The sequence below is a fragment of the Xiphophorus maculatus genome, chromosome 8 (genome assembly GCF_002775205.1).
Source record: "Xiphophorus maculatus strain JP 163 A chromosome 8, X_maculatus-5.0-male, whole genome shotgun sequence".
In the NCBI taxonomy this organism is placed as follows: Eukaryota; Metazoa; Chordata; class Actinopteri; order Cyprinodontiformes; family Poeciliidae; genus Xiphophorus; species Xiphophorus maculatus.
This window is the reverse complement of record NC_036450.1, coordinates 5182674-5195298: the sequence shown is the minus strand read 5'-3', so window position 1 is coordinate 5195298 and position 12625 is coordinate 5182674. Positions and strand designations below refer to the sequence as shown.

General features: G+C 40.5%; 2 protein-coding genes across 2 annotated transcripts in view; both read left to right on the top strand.

Moving 5' to 3' along the window:
- The window catches only part of LOC111609486 (NACHT, LRR and PYD domains-containing protein 12-like), a 90909-nt gene extending 78284 nt beyond the window's left edge, over window positions 1-12625 (top strand). The window contains exons 13-16 of the mRNA XM_023338227.1: window positions 9340-9513; window positions 9690-9863; window positions 11844-11899; window positions 12049-12625. Coding sequence (XP_023193995.1) covers window positions 9340-9513; window positions 9690-9863; window positions 11844-11899; window positions 12049-12572 — 928 coding nt within the window. The 3' untranslated portion in view covers window positions 12573-12625. The remainder of the gene's footprint in view (window positions 1-9339; window positions 9514-9689; window positions 9864-11843; window positions 11900-12048) is intronic.
- LOC111609500 (NLR family CARD domain-containing protein 3-like) lies at window positions 4177-8891 on the top strand. The gene is made up of 5 exons (XM_023338250.1): window positions 4177-4201; window positions 4336-4455; window positions 6487-6565; window positions 6724-6952; window positions 7096-8891. The coding sequence occupies exons 2-5, from the start codon at window positions 4400-4402 to the stop codon at window positions 8889-8891; spliced, it is 2160 nt and encodes a 719-aa protein (XP_023194018.1). The 5' UTR covers window positions 4177-4201; window positions 4336-4399.

Sequence of the window (12625 nt, the reverse complement as noted above, 5' to 3'; positions counted from 1 at the left end):
ATAAAGGAAACTCATTGAATTAAAAGGTGTGTCCAAACTTTTGGTCTGTACTATATACATAGATATATATATACAGTATATATATATATATAAAAAAAAAAAAAATTCCCTTCTCACCCACCGCGGGTGGTTCTTATCCTCTGAGCTCGGGTCCTCTACCAGAGGCCTGGGAGCTTGAGGGTTCTGCGCAGTATCTTGGCTGTGCCAAGGACTGCACATTTCTGGACTGAGATGTCTGATGTTGTTCCTGGGATCTGTTGTAGCCATTGGTCCAGTTTGGGGGTGACTGCCCCGAGGGCCCCGATGACCACAGGCACCACTGTGGTCTTCACCTTCCAGGCCCTCTCCAGTTCCTCCCTGAGGCCCTGGTATTTCTCTAGTTTCTCGTGCTCCTTTTTCCTGATGTTGCAGTCGCTTGGTATTGCTACATCTATCACAACGGCTTTCCTCTGTTGTTTATCCACTACGACAATGTCTGGTTGGTTCGCCATTACCATTTTGTCTGTCTGGATCTGGAAGTCCCACAGGATCTTAGCTCTGGCGTTCTCCGCCACCTTTGGGGGTGTTTCCCACTTTGATCCCGGGGTTTCCAGTCCATATTCTGCACAGATGTTTCTGTACACTATGCCTGCAACTTGGTTATGTCGTTCCATGTACGCTTTCCCTGCCAGTATCTTGCACCCTGCTGTTATGTGCTGGACTGTCTCAGGGGCCTCCTTGCACAACCTACACCTTGGGTCTTGTCTGGTGTGGTATATCTGGGCCTCTATTGCTCTGGTGTTTAGGGCCTGTTCCTGGGCGGCCAGGATGAGGGCCTCTGTGCTGTCCTTGAGTCCAGCTTTTTCCAGCCATTGGTAGGATTTACTGATATCAGCCACTTGGGTTATTTGCTGGTGGTACATCCCATGTAGGGGCTTGTCCTGCCATGATGGTATCTCTGGCACCTCAACCTCCGTTCCCTGTTGTCTGAGATATTCACTGAGCACATTGTCTGTTGAGGCTTTGTCCCTGATGTATTTATGGATCTTAGTTGTTTCGTCCTGGACTGTGGTTCTCACACTCACTAGTCCTCTGCCTCCTTCCTTGCGGCTCGTGTAGAGTCTCAGTTATCATATCTATCTGATTACTGGCAGGGCATAGCATAAACAGCTATGCCCTGCCAGTAATCAGATATATATATATATATATATATATATACAGTATATATATCTATATATATATATATAGATATATATATGCATTTAAATCAGGATTTAAATCCTCTGCATTTAAATCAGGATGTTTGTGTATATTATTTTCATTCTGCGCTCTCGGTTTAAGTCCATCTGAACCGGAGCAAAGATGAAACTTTAACAACTTTGTGGTAAACGAGGCGCTTGGTATTTGGCCACTTAACGCCACAAAAGCAGTTCCTCTGGTTCTGTGTGAACCGAAACCTTTTTACATCCTGTACAGATTACAAAAACGTGACGGTGAAAAAGCGGCAGAAAATGTGGGATCTCAGCTACAGGTGGATCAAACAAACAAAACAAAACATCTTTATTTGTAACACAAATAACCGACTTACATTTAATTGTTAATGAATTTATTAGATTAAAATTAGTTCCAATCGATTAGCTAAAGATTTCCGCTTAGACTTTTAGTGTTGCAGTTTGGTCGTCATCCAGCAGAGGGCGCCGCTGGTCATCCATAAACGGAGCTGTTGATAGAGGATTAAAGATGGCGGAGCTCTGAAACGAAACCGTCCCCATGGAGACAGTTATGGGATGGACCTCGCTGCAGCAAACAGAAAGGGGCGGGACGGACCACTGTCAGTTTACACATGTTTATAATTTTTATGTTGTGAAATATACCCTTGCTAATTTTTAACTTAAAAACTTTGTATCATCAGAGAAGTCTGTCTTCAGATGTCATCTGGACCATGGACAGAATTTGTTGGCAATGATGTTAAGGTGAGATGTTCTGATGGGACACTTGTGGTTCTTTAGAGCTACAAGATGCTTATTTCCAACCATTCCTGCTTTAAATGTTTATAATCAATACTGTGGGTAAGGCTGTTGTCCTTTACCTCAATCTGATTGTTATAGTAATGACACATTAATTTTCTTCCCCCTTCTTGAATTTTCTCTTAAACACCACAGGGATTGCCTAAACAAGGACTGTCCAACAACTGTGTAATGTTTGTAGTGATGGTAACATCCGCCTCCACCCACCATATTGTTGTATGGTTTGTATAGACGTAATAATCACATTTTCTCAACAGTATGTACTTTGTGATGGGAGCATCATTTGATTTCAGCGAGGTAAGGAAACAGATGAGAGTCTCTGCTTTCTGTTGGAGATTTCATTAAATGTGAAGCTGTGACGTCCACAGAATGATATGATGACAATACGAAGATGGTGGTCTCTCACTCTCTGGAGAAACTTCCCTGTGAAGTAAGAACAATAATGGTGCACTGTACCACGTCATGTTACACATATGGCAGATTTTTAAAGAAAACCTTCAATTTGTCCTTTAAAAACATGGGCCCCCAAAGTCGGCCCTCGAGGGCCGGCATCCTGCACGTTTTAGTTCTCTCCCTGGTGGAACCAACAACCTTTTCAGCGTGTCAGTTTTCTTCTTAGGCCGTCTAACGAGCCGTCATTGGATCCAGGTGCAATAAACTAGGGAGAAACTAAAACATGCAGGATGCCGGCCCTCCAGGACCGACTTTGGGGCCCCTGGTCTGACTGAACAACTAGACATGAAAAAAGATAATTAAATATGTAGTTTTGAAACTAAATACTGAATTTGAAAATTAAATGTTTAGTTTGCAAAATAAATATTTATTTTGAAGCTAAATATTTAGCTAAATTTTTATTTTCAAAAATTTTGTTATCAAAGTAAATATTTAAATATTTATTTTGAAGCTAAATATTTAGCTATTTTTCAAAAATTTTGTTTTCAAAGTAAATATTTAGCTTGTGAATTAAATATTTAGTTTAGAATGAACGTATGGATGACATGGTGAAAATATTAGTTTGAAAAATACATTTTCACATTTTTTCTCTATGACATGATGAATAAACTAAAATACTGTTCTTCATTTTTTGTTACTATCAATCATCACTACAGTCATGATCAAAAGTAAGTACACCCTCATTTTTATCAGAACTTCTCTCCTTCCTCATGAAGATTTTATCAACCTGCCTCTGATTTCACCTCAGAGCTTCTACTTCCTGGTTCTGTTGCTCTGAAGGAAAAAACTACAAGCCAAGTGGACTGTGACGTCATCAGTTACGCAACATCCGTCACATTTACTTTCGGTTTGAATTTCCCTGTTCATGTGCGGCTCCAGACCGTTAGTTGGGTCTCAGTCTGTTGTTTAAATTTTCTTCTTTAACTCTTTGGATCGTTTGAACAAACTGTAAGTTTGATTTGTTTATTTCTTGAATTTTTCATCACTTTAACTTTTTCCTGATTGTTTTTAATCTCTGACGTTTGGAGAAAAGTTTCACTTCTGATTTCAGCTGAAACTTTAATATCTCTGCTGTTTGAAGGCTAATCTACAGGATTATTAGATTATTGATGAACTGGAATCAAACAACATGATGAACAGCTGATGTTTCACTGTTTTCTTCTCCGAACTGATTCATGTTTTTATTTCCTGGTACCGAACTCTAGTCTCCACCATTAACGGTCAGCAACAGTTTCCTGTTGCTTCCTTTCAAAATAAGAATATTATTAAAATGGGTTTGATTCAGTCAGATGATTAAATAGTTCATCTTTAATGGAGCCAATAATCCACTTGTAGAAATTAATAATTGTGAACTATAAGACTTGTTCAGGTTGAATCAGTGAATGTAAATGTTGCTCCATGTCTCCATCTAGTGGACTGATAGTAGAAGTGCAGCAGCTGATGGCAGCTTCCTCTGCCTCTCTGCTGTCTGACTGCATTCACCTGACACTGATATGAAGCAGAGAAGAAGAGCCAATCAGAGGAGGAGCAGCTGATCTTTTTCCAGCTCTAATGATGTAAAGGATGATCAGAGTTGATGTGCAGATGAATGATGTGTGTTTCCTCTGCAGGTGAAGGTAGAAAGTGTGTGTGAGCTGATGTGAATTCAGCAGCATGGATCAGTGTGAGGACAGAGAGGAGGGAGTCCCTCCCTCTAAAACCACTCTGTGTGGGGAAGATGAGAGCCAGAGCAAAGGTCAGAGGTGAGGTCACCATCTCTAACTGTCCACAGCCCTTTTCACACAGCGTTCACTATATCAGGCCAGAACAGACGTGGTGATGAAGCTGCTGCTGCTCCTCTTTGCTGATTGAGTTTTAATCATCATGTTTCTGTCAGGATCCATCAGAGACTCAAACCAGAACCAGAACCAGAACCCAGCTGTGTGTCCTTGAAGAGCGACATGTCAAAGGATGATATGATTAACTTTAAATCTCCTGGATCTCCACCATCAGAGAGGTGAGCTGTTTCTAACTGCTGTAACTGTTCAGTTTATATCTGTTATTATGACCATCCAATATTTATTTAACACACAAACACAAAAGTCAGAAGTGAGTTTAATTTCTAGATTGATATTTGGATTGTTCTCTAAATCTAAATTTAATTTATTTTCCAGACAGAGTAAAGCTGAAAGAAAAAGGCTTTTATGAATTAATTTTATGATTAAAGTTTCATCTCTGTGGTTCAAACATCATCCAACATAGTGGATTATTAACCATTTCCACAGTTAAGATAAATAAATATCTCATGTGGATACCTTTCAGAACCAGATGATCTCTAACTGACACCATAAATAAGCAACTGGGTCATTCTCTGAATTAGGTGCATTTTGTGTCTCACAGGTTTATGTCAAATATTTTCATATAATGCAACCCACATTTTTTGACAAAAATCAAGTATTGGAAATATCCATGTGTCTTGGTAATATTACATACAAATATATTTTAAAAATCATGTTTTGAAAGATTTGATGGGTTGTTGAAGCGTAGAGGTCAGCCAAATGAGCCTGTCCCCACTGACTAATGTTAATTTTTCACTGAATATAAAACAAATGAAACTAACCAGTAACTACAACTTATTTGTACCATTTTAAACATTTTAGGTATACCTTAATCTAAATCAAAGAAACATGAGAAAAATATATGAATTATTGATAAAATAGCACTTTTTAATCATGTCCCTCCAGTTTTGTTTAACCCTGTAACAGCAGACCAATCCCTCCTTTTTATAAATAATGGTTCAGTCCAATTTCCTCAGCACCCTGGAAGTGACATCACTCACGTTTTTTCCCGCTCACACTGTAAAGAGATTTAAGTGTTAATATAGTTTCTTACCTATGTTTGATTATTTTTTATCCAAACATCGTCATTGTCAAGCTCAACCTTTCAACACCTTTAGGCATGTAAATGATAATTATTGTTGTTTGGGAAAAAGTAAAGAATGGTCTTTGAAACATATTAATTCTTGTTTTCATCATATCATATGTTGCTCCATAACCTAGCTAATGTGGACTTATGGCAACTTTTAGTAAAAATCTTCAACCCCGTTACAGTTTGGTCATCTGTTACAATGGGTTCAACCGTTACTTGATACATTGTTATGATTTATTTATAATAACAGCAAATATTAGACTAATATTTGTTGGACTGTATGCAAAGTTTAAAGAATGATTTAGAAACATTAAAAGCCTGATTTAATGTTTATTTTAAAGTATATTTTTATGATTTATGAAAAGCGCTTTTACATCAAACACATTTCCACTGGGAAATACCTGGTAAAGCCAGTCTGGTCCATCAGGACTTGGTTCCTGTGTGCATTGTGAGAGCAGTTCAGCAGGGAAGGAAAGCTTCATGATGTGGTTGGTGAGATCTGCTGGAACTCAACCAAACTGAGCTGATGTGGACCATCAGAGGTTCTGCTGGTTCTTAGTGGGATCAGCAGGAACATTAAATTTTTATAACTACTTGGATCACCTGGTTCACTGCTCACATCCAGATATTACATCATGGACCTTTACCTTCTGATTGTCTCTGTGTGGACAGATACAATGTGATCTCACTGGCTTCCATGGATCTACAGGATCCATTTTAAAATCCTCTCTATAACATCCAGGAGAGGACCCCACATGGACACACACCCACATATCTCAAACCTCCTCCATATCCACATCACCTCAGATCTAGTCATCAGAACCTGATGGATGTCCCACACTGTCCTGAAGACCTGTGCATCAGATCTAATGACTGTTTGGACTGTTTGAAGTCCAAGTTCAGCATCAACCTTTTAAAATGTCTTCTAGGTGATTTTGGTGTTACTGCTCTTCATCCTTGTAGTTCATCTTCCTCTTTTTAACTTCACTCCATTTTGTTCATATGATGCTCTGTTTTTCTGCTTCAAGTACATTTAATGTGAAAGTCTTGGAGATTTCATTTCTGAATACTGCTGGATGAATATTTCCTGACTTCCTAATTGTTCCTGGTTCCTCCACAGAGTGGACCAGCAGAGCTCAGAGGTTCCCAGTGTTTCATCTGCCCAGCAGCAACAAACACAGCTGGACTCCATATTTATGGTCTGTACATGAACAACAACTTTTCCAAGCGTTCTGTTCACAGTCATCTTCATGCTGCACTTTGTAGACCAGAGGAGTGTCAGTCTGTCAAACATCCATCTGGTGTTTGGCTCCATGATTTCAGTCTGATGTTTCCTTCATCTATTATTCTGTTCCAGACGTTAGAGGACAACATTGTCACTTTTCTGAAGAACGAGCTGAAGAAGATCCATAAGATTCTGAGTCCAGATGACCCAGAACGCTCAGAGAGTCAGAGAGATGATGATGAGGTGTTGGAAGGTGAGGATGAAGAGCAGAGGGGGAGCAGCAGAGCGGCAGTGATGAAGATCACAATGAACTTCCTGAGGAGGATGAAGCAGGAGGAGCTGGCTGACCGTCTGCAGAGCAGTAAGAGGATTTCTACAAAGATTTAACCCGATGGATAAATCACACATTTACTGATGTTTGAAGAGATGGAATCACATTTATGCAAAACATCTTGAGAATAATATTTTATCTAGTTCTTGATTTTACTTTTTGTCTTATTTTAGAACGTCTTGCTGCAGTTTGTGAACATAAACTTAAATCTGGTCTGAAGAAGAAGTTCCAGTCTGTGTTTGAGGGGATTGCTAAAGCAGGAAGTCCAACCCTTCTGAACCAGATCTACACAGAGCTCTACATCACAGAGGGAGGGACTGGAGAGGTCAATGATGAACATGAGGTCAGACAGATTGAAACAGCATCCAGGAAACAACACAGACCAGAAACAACAATCAGACAAGAAGACATCTTTAAAGTCCCACCTGGAAGAGATCAACCAATCAGAACAGTGATGACAAAGGGAGTGGCTGGCATTGGGAAAACAGTCTTAACACAGAAGTTCACTCTGGACTGGGCTGAAGACAAAGCCCACCAGGACATCCAGTTCATATTTCCATTCACCTTCAGAGAGCTGAATGTGCTGAAAGAGAAAAAGTTCAGCTTGGTGGAACTTGTTCATCACTTCTTTAGTGAAACCAAAGAAATCTGCAGCTTTGAACATTTCCAGGTTCTGTTCATCTTTGATGGTCTGGATGAGAGTCGACTTCCTCTGGACTTCCACAACAAGGAGATCCTGACTGATGCTACAGAGTCCACCTCAGTGGACGTTCTGCTGACAAACCTCATCAGGGGGAAACTGCTTCCCTCTGCTCTCCTCTGGATAACCACACGACCTGCAGCAGCCAATCAGATCCCTCCTCAGTGTGTTGGCATGGTAACAGAGGTCAGAGGGTTCAATGACCCACAGAAGGAGGAGTACTTCAGGAAGAGATTCAGAGATGGGCAGCAGGCCAGCAGGATCATCTCCCACATGAAGACATCACGAAGCCTCCACATCATGTGCCACATCCCAGTCTTCTGCTGGATCACTGCTACAGTTCTGGAGGATGTGTTGGAGACCAGAGAGGGAGGAGAGCTGCCCAGAACCCTGACTGAGATGTACATCCACTTCCTGGTGGTTCAGACCAAAGTGAAGAAGGTCAAGTATGATGGAGGAGTTGAAACAGATCCACACTGGAGTCCAGAGAGCAGGAAGATGATCAAGTCTCTGGGAAAACTGGCTTTTGATCAGCTGCAGAAAGGAAACCTGATCTTCTATGAATCCGACCTGACAGAGTGTGGCATCGATATCAGAGCAGCCTCAGTGTACTCAGGAGTGTTCACACAGATCTTTAAAGATGAGAGAGGTCTGTACCAGGACAAGGTGTTCTGCTTCGTCCATCTGAGTGTTCAGGAGTTTCTGGCTGCTCTTCATGTTCATCTGACCTTTATCATCTCTGGGGTCAACCTGATGGAAAAATCATTTACACTTCAGACAGCCTCGCTATTTAATAAACCTGAACTAAAATCTCTCCATCAGAGAGCTGTTGACCAGGCCTTACAGAGTCCAAATGGACACCTGGACTTGTTCCTCCGCTTCCTCCTGGGACTTTCACTGCAGACCAATGAGAGACTCCTACAAGATCTGCTGACAAAGACAAGAAGTAGTTCACAGACCAATCAGGAAACAGTTCAGTTCATGAAGGAGAAGATCAATGAGAATGTGTCTGCAGAGAAAAGCATCAATCTGTTCCACTGTCTGAATGAACTGAATGATCGTTCTCTAGTGGAGGAGATCCAACAGTCTCTGAGTTCAGGAAGTCTCTCCACAGATAAACTGTCTCCTGCTCAGTGGTCAGCTCTGGGTTTCATCTTACTGTCATCAGGAAAAGATCTGGATGTGTTTGACCTGAAGAAATACTCTGCTTCAGAGGAGGTTCTTCTGAGGCTGCTGCCAGTGGTTAAAGCCTCCAACAAAGCTCTGTAAGGACACTGATTGTTACTGTATTTTTTATAGATAGAAATCTGTTAATTATGAGATAAACATAAAATCATGTTTCAGTTTATATATTGGTGCATTTTCTTTTCAAAGTGTCCCAATGTGGGTGGACACGCAAAAGAGAAACAGACTTTCTTTAGCAGCTGGAAAGAATGTTGAAAATTAAAGCAGCAAAATTCATCTTTGTTAAAATTGAAATTGGATTAAATTTGTTTGTTGTGTAATTTTATAATTATCTTTCCAATCACCTTGTTTCCTGTAATTCTGTCCTTTAAGGTTGGAGGCCCAACTATAAAATTAATCAGTTCACACCAAACACATGAGCATGTGTAAAATAAGATAGTTCCTTCCTTGTCTAAGAGAAACATTGTTGATTGGAAAACAATTTAATTTTGTAGAATTGTTTAATAACAGATTTTTCTCTCTGTCTCCTCAGACTGAGTGGCTGTAACCTCTCAGAGAGAAGCTGTGAAGCTCTGTCCTCAGTTCTCAGCTCCCAGTCCTCCAGTCTCAGAGAACTGGACCTGAGTAACAACAACCTGCAGGATTCAGGAGTGAAGCTTCTCTCTGCTGGACTGAAGAGTCCAAACTGCAACCTGGAATCTCTCAGGTAACTCTGGGCTCTTGACAAATTGCTGCATCTTAGGAGCAAAAAGAAACATTATTACAGATCCCAGCAGTTTATTGGCTTTCTTATTTATTCCACATGTTACAAATCCATCCATCAGTTCAGACCTTGGGTTCTACCTCAATGTTCTCATCATGTGATGAATTGTGTGTCTGCAGCTTATCAGGCTGTTTGGTCTCAGAGGAAGGCTGTGCTTCTCTGGCCTCAGCTCTGACCTCCAACCCCTCCCATCTGAAAGAGTTGGACCTGAGCTACAATCATCCAGGAGACTCAGGAGTGAAGCTGCTGTCGGCTGGACTGAAGGATCCACACTGGAGACTGGAAGCTCTCAGGTATGGAGGAACCTGCTGCAGGAGCAGAGAAGGTCTGATAGAGGAGGAAGAGGGAGAAATGTCTTTAGTCAGTCTGCTGGGAAACATTTAGTTTGAAGCTGAATGTTTAATTTGATAATTAAATATTTAGACGCCTCATCTGGAAGCAGAGATCATTACCCAGTTTTCTGGAATATTCTCCAGACTAAGAACGGCTCACAAGGAAAATTAAAGAGTGGGATGGGTTTAATAGTTTAATAGTGACTCTGACTAAATTAATAAAAGAAGTTCAGTTAGATTTCCATGATGATCTACTGATGACAGAAAGGACTTTAAAACAATATTTGATGGAGCTCCAGACCAATCAGCCCCAAGAAGCAAGATGAGAAGAAAAGTAACTCCATGTTGGTCAGATGGATGTTTAAAAGTTATGGGAGAGAAAAATAAAGAACTTTAGATTTTAAACAAAACTCACAACTTTCAGGATTTAATAAAATATAAATTACATAAAAAGTGAAGAAAACTATTCATGAGGCAAAGAAAGAAAGTGAGAATTTTTACAGTTTCATCCATTTAGTAGTTTGATCTCCACCAGGGGGCGACATCTGGAAAATGATCCAAAGAGTGAAAGGAATCAGGAGAGAATGGAAATCCCTTGTTTTCCAGAGGAAATGAAGAATTGCAGTGAATGATGGTGAAAAAGTAGAATTGTGCTCTGTTGACTGTGGTAGAAATGAAAAAACAATAATAAGACCTTTTAGACAGATCCAAGAAAAGACTAATGTGTTTAGGTTTTCAGTAGTTGGTAAAGCTTTTGGGATTGTTCAATAAAGTTTGGGAAAAATTCCCAATGTCTTGGAAAAAGGCAGAGACCCTTCATGTTGGAAAACCAGGGAAATATCCATCCGACCAATCAGATTCCAGATCCACAGCTCTGACGTCACATTTAGGATAAATAATGGAATCGTAATAAGAGAAAGAAAAACATTTTATTGATAAAGTAGAGGGATGATATCAGCCCATCAGATGGTTTAGAAGAGGGAGAGGAAGCATCATGGGACTGCAGAGGTCCTTCACCTGATCCTGGTTGTTGGGACAAGAACTTTGTTACTGAACTTAAGGACATTTTTCATGTTTCTGTACGTAAGTAGATTTAATGGTGGGAACTTTTACTCCACTACATTTTACAGTATCTGTACTTTCTACTTCACTACATTTCTATAAAGCATTGCGTTACAAGTTACATCCAAGTCGCTTTGCACTTTTTGATTTGTTGGTTAGTGCTCTTGACACCACTGTGTTATAAATGTAAATTCTGTTGCGACACCTGCAGGCACTGCAGCCATCTTCTGATGTCTATTTATTTCTCATTTTGTACTATTTATTTCTTTATCTTTGTATATCATGTATATACACATAACCTGCATCTTAACTCAAGTCGAGCAAATCTCAATCTCGTTGTAATCTGTTGATGACAATGCCAAATAAATCTTATCTTATCTTATCTTTGTTGAATGTGATGCAGCTTCTCCTTTTTAATGTTTGTATCTCTGGATATTACAGTGAGGCCACAGCAGGTTTTCAGCAGCAGGGCTGTTTAGTGTTTCATTCCTTCATCTGTGTGTGGGAGTGTGGATGGAACAGGTATCCAGGTGTTGTGTCAGAGTTTAGATTGATTGTATTTTAATGCTGATTATTAAATCAGGTTGAGCTTCCAGAAATGTTTCCTTAGTTTCCTGATGTCCTTTTAGGCTTCAGTGAGTTTCTTCAGGTTGTTACTGAGGGATTTCCTTTCTCCTCTCTGTTGGAGCTTTTCCTGTGTTTGGAGAAATGAGTTGTGCTGCAGCAGCACCAACTGTCCTTCCTACATCCACTGCAGTTTGCAATCCAAATGTTGGACTGTTCCTGTCTCAGTGGAGGACAATGTGTGTCTGAGAGACATGTAATGTCCATGTTTGCTGCTGAAAGAGACTGATGGTCTGACCCCCCTCCTCCTTTCAGGGTGGAGCCTGCTGGAGGCCCATTCTTGACACCAGGTCTATGGAGACTGAGGAAGTGTAAGTGTGTTTTTCATCTGAGTCATGACAACAAAGCAGCTCACATTCAACCATCTTCAAACTGTCACATCACTCATTCAGGAGTCATCATCAAAGTGTCAATAAATGATCAATAACTGCAGCTGGATTGTGTTTGTTCTCTCCATCAGATTCCTGTCAACTCACCATCGACACAAACACAGTGAACAGAGAACTCAAACTGTCTGAAGACAACAGGAAGGTGACACGTGTGAAGGAGCTTCAGTCATATCCTGATCATCCAGAAAGATTTGATTTACCTCAGCTGCTGTGTAGAACTGGTCTGACTGGTCGCTGTTACTGGGAGGTTGAGTGTAGAGGAGGAGTTAATATATCAGTGAGTTACAGAAGAATCAGGAGGAAAGGATACAGTACAGACTGTTGGTTTGGATATAATAATCATTCCTGGAGTCTGAGCTGCTATGATGATGGTTACTCTGTCTTGCACAATAACATAGGAACTCGTCTCTCCTCCTCCTCTGTCTCTAACAGAGTAGCAGTGTATGTGGACTTTCCTGCTGGCATTCTGTCCTTCTACAGAGTTTCCTCTGACTCACTGATCCTCCTCCACACCTTCAACACCACATTCACTGAACCTCTGATTCCTGGATTTACAGTCTGGCCCATTTCTGGTTCCTCAGTGTTTCTGTGCTGAGTTGAGTCTAAAGAGTCTAAAGATTTTCCTCCTGTCAGAGAAACTCTCTCACT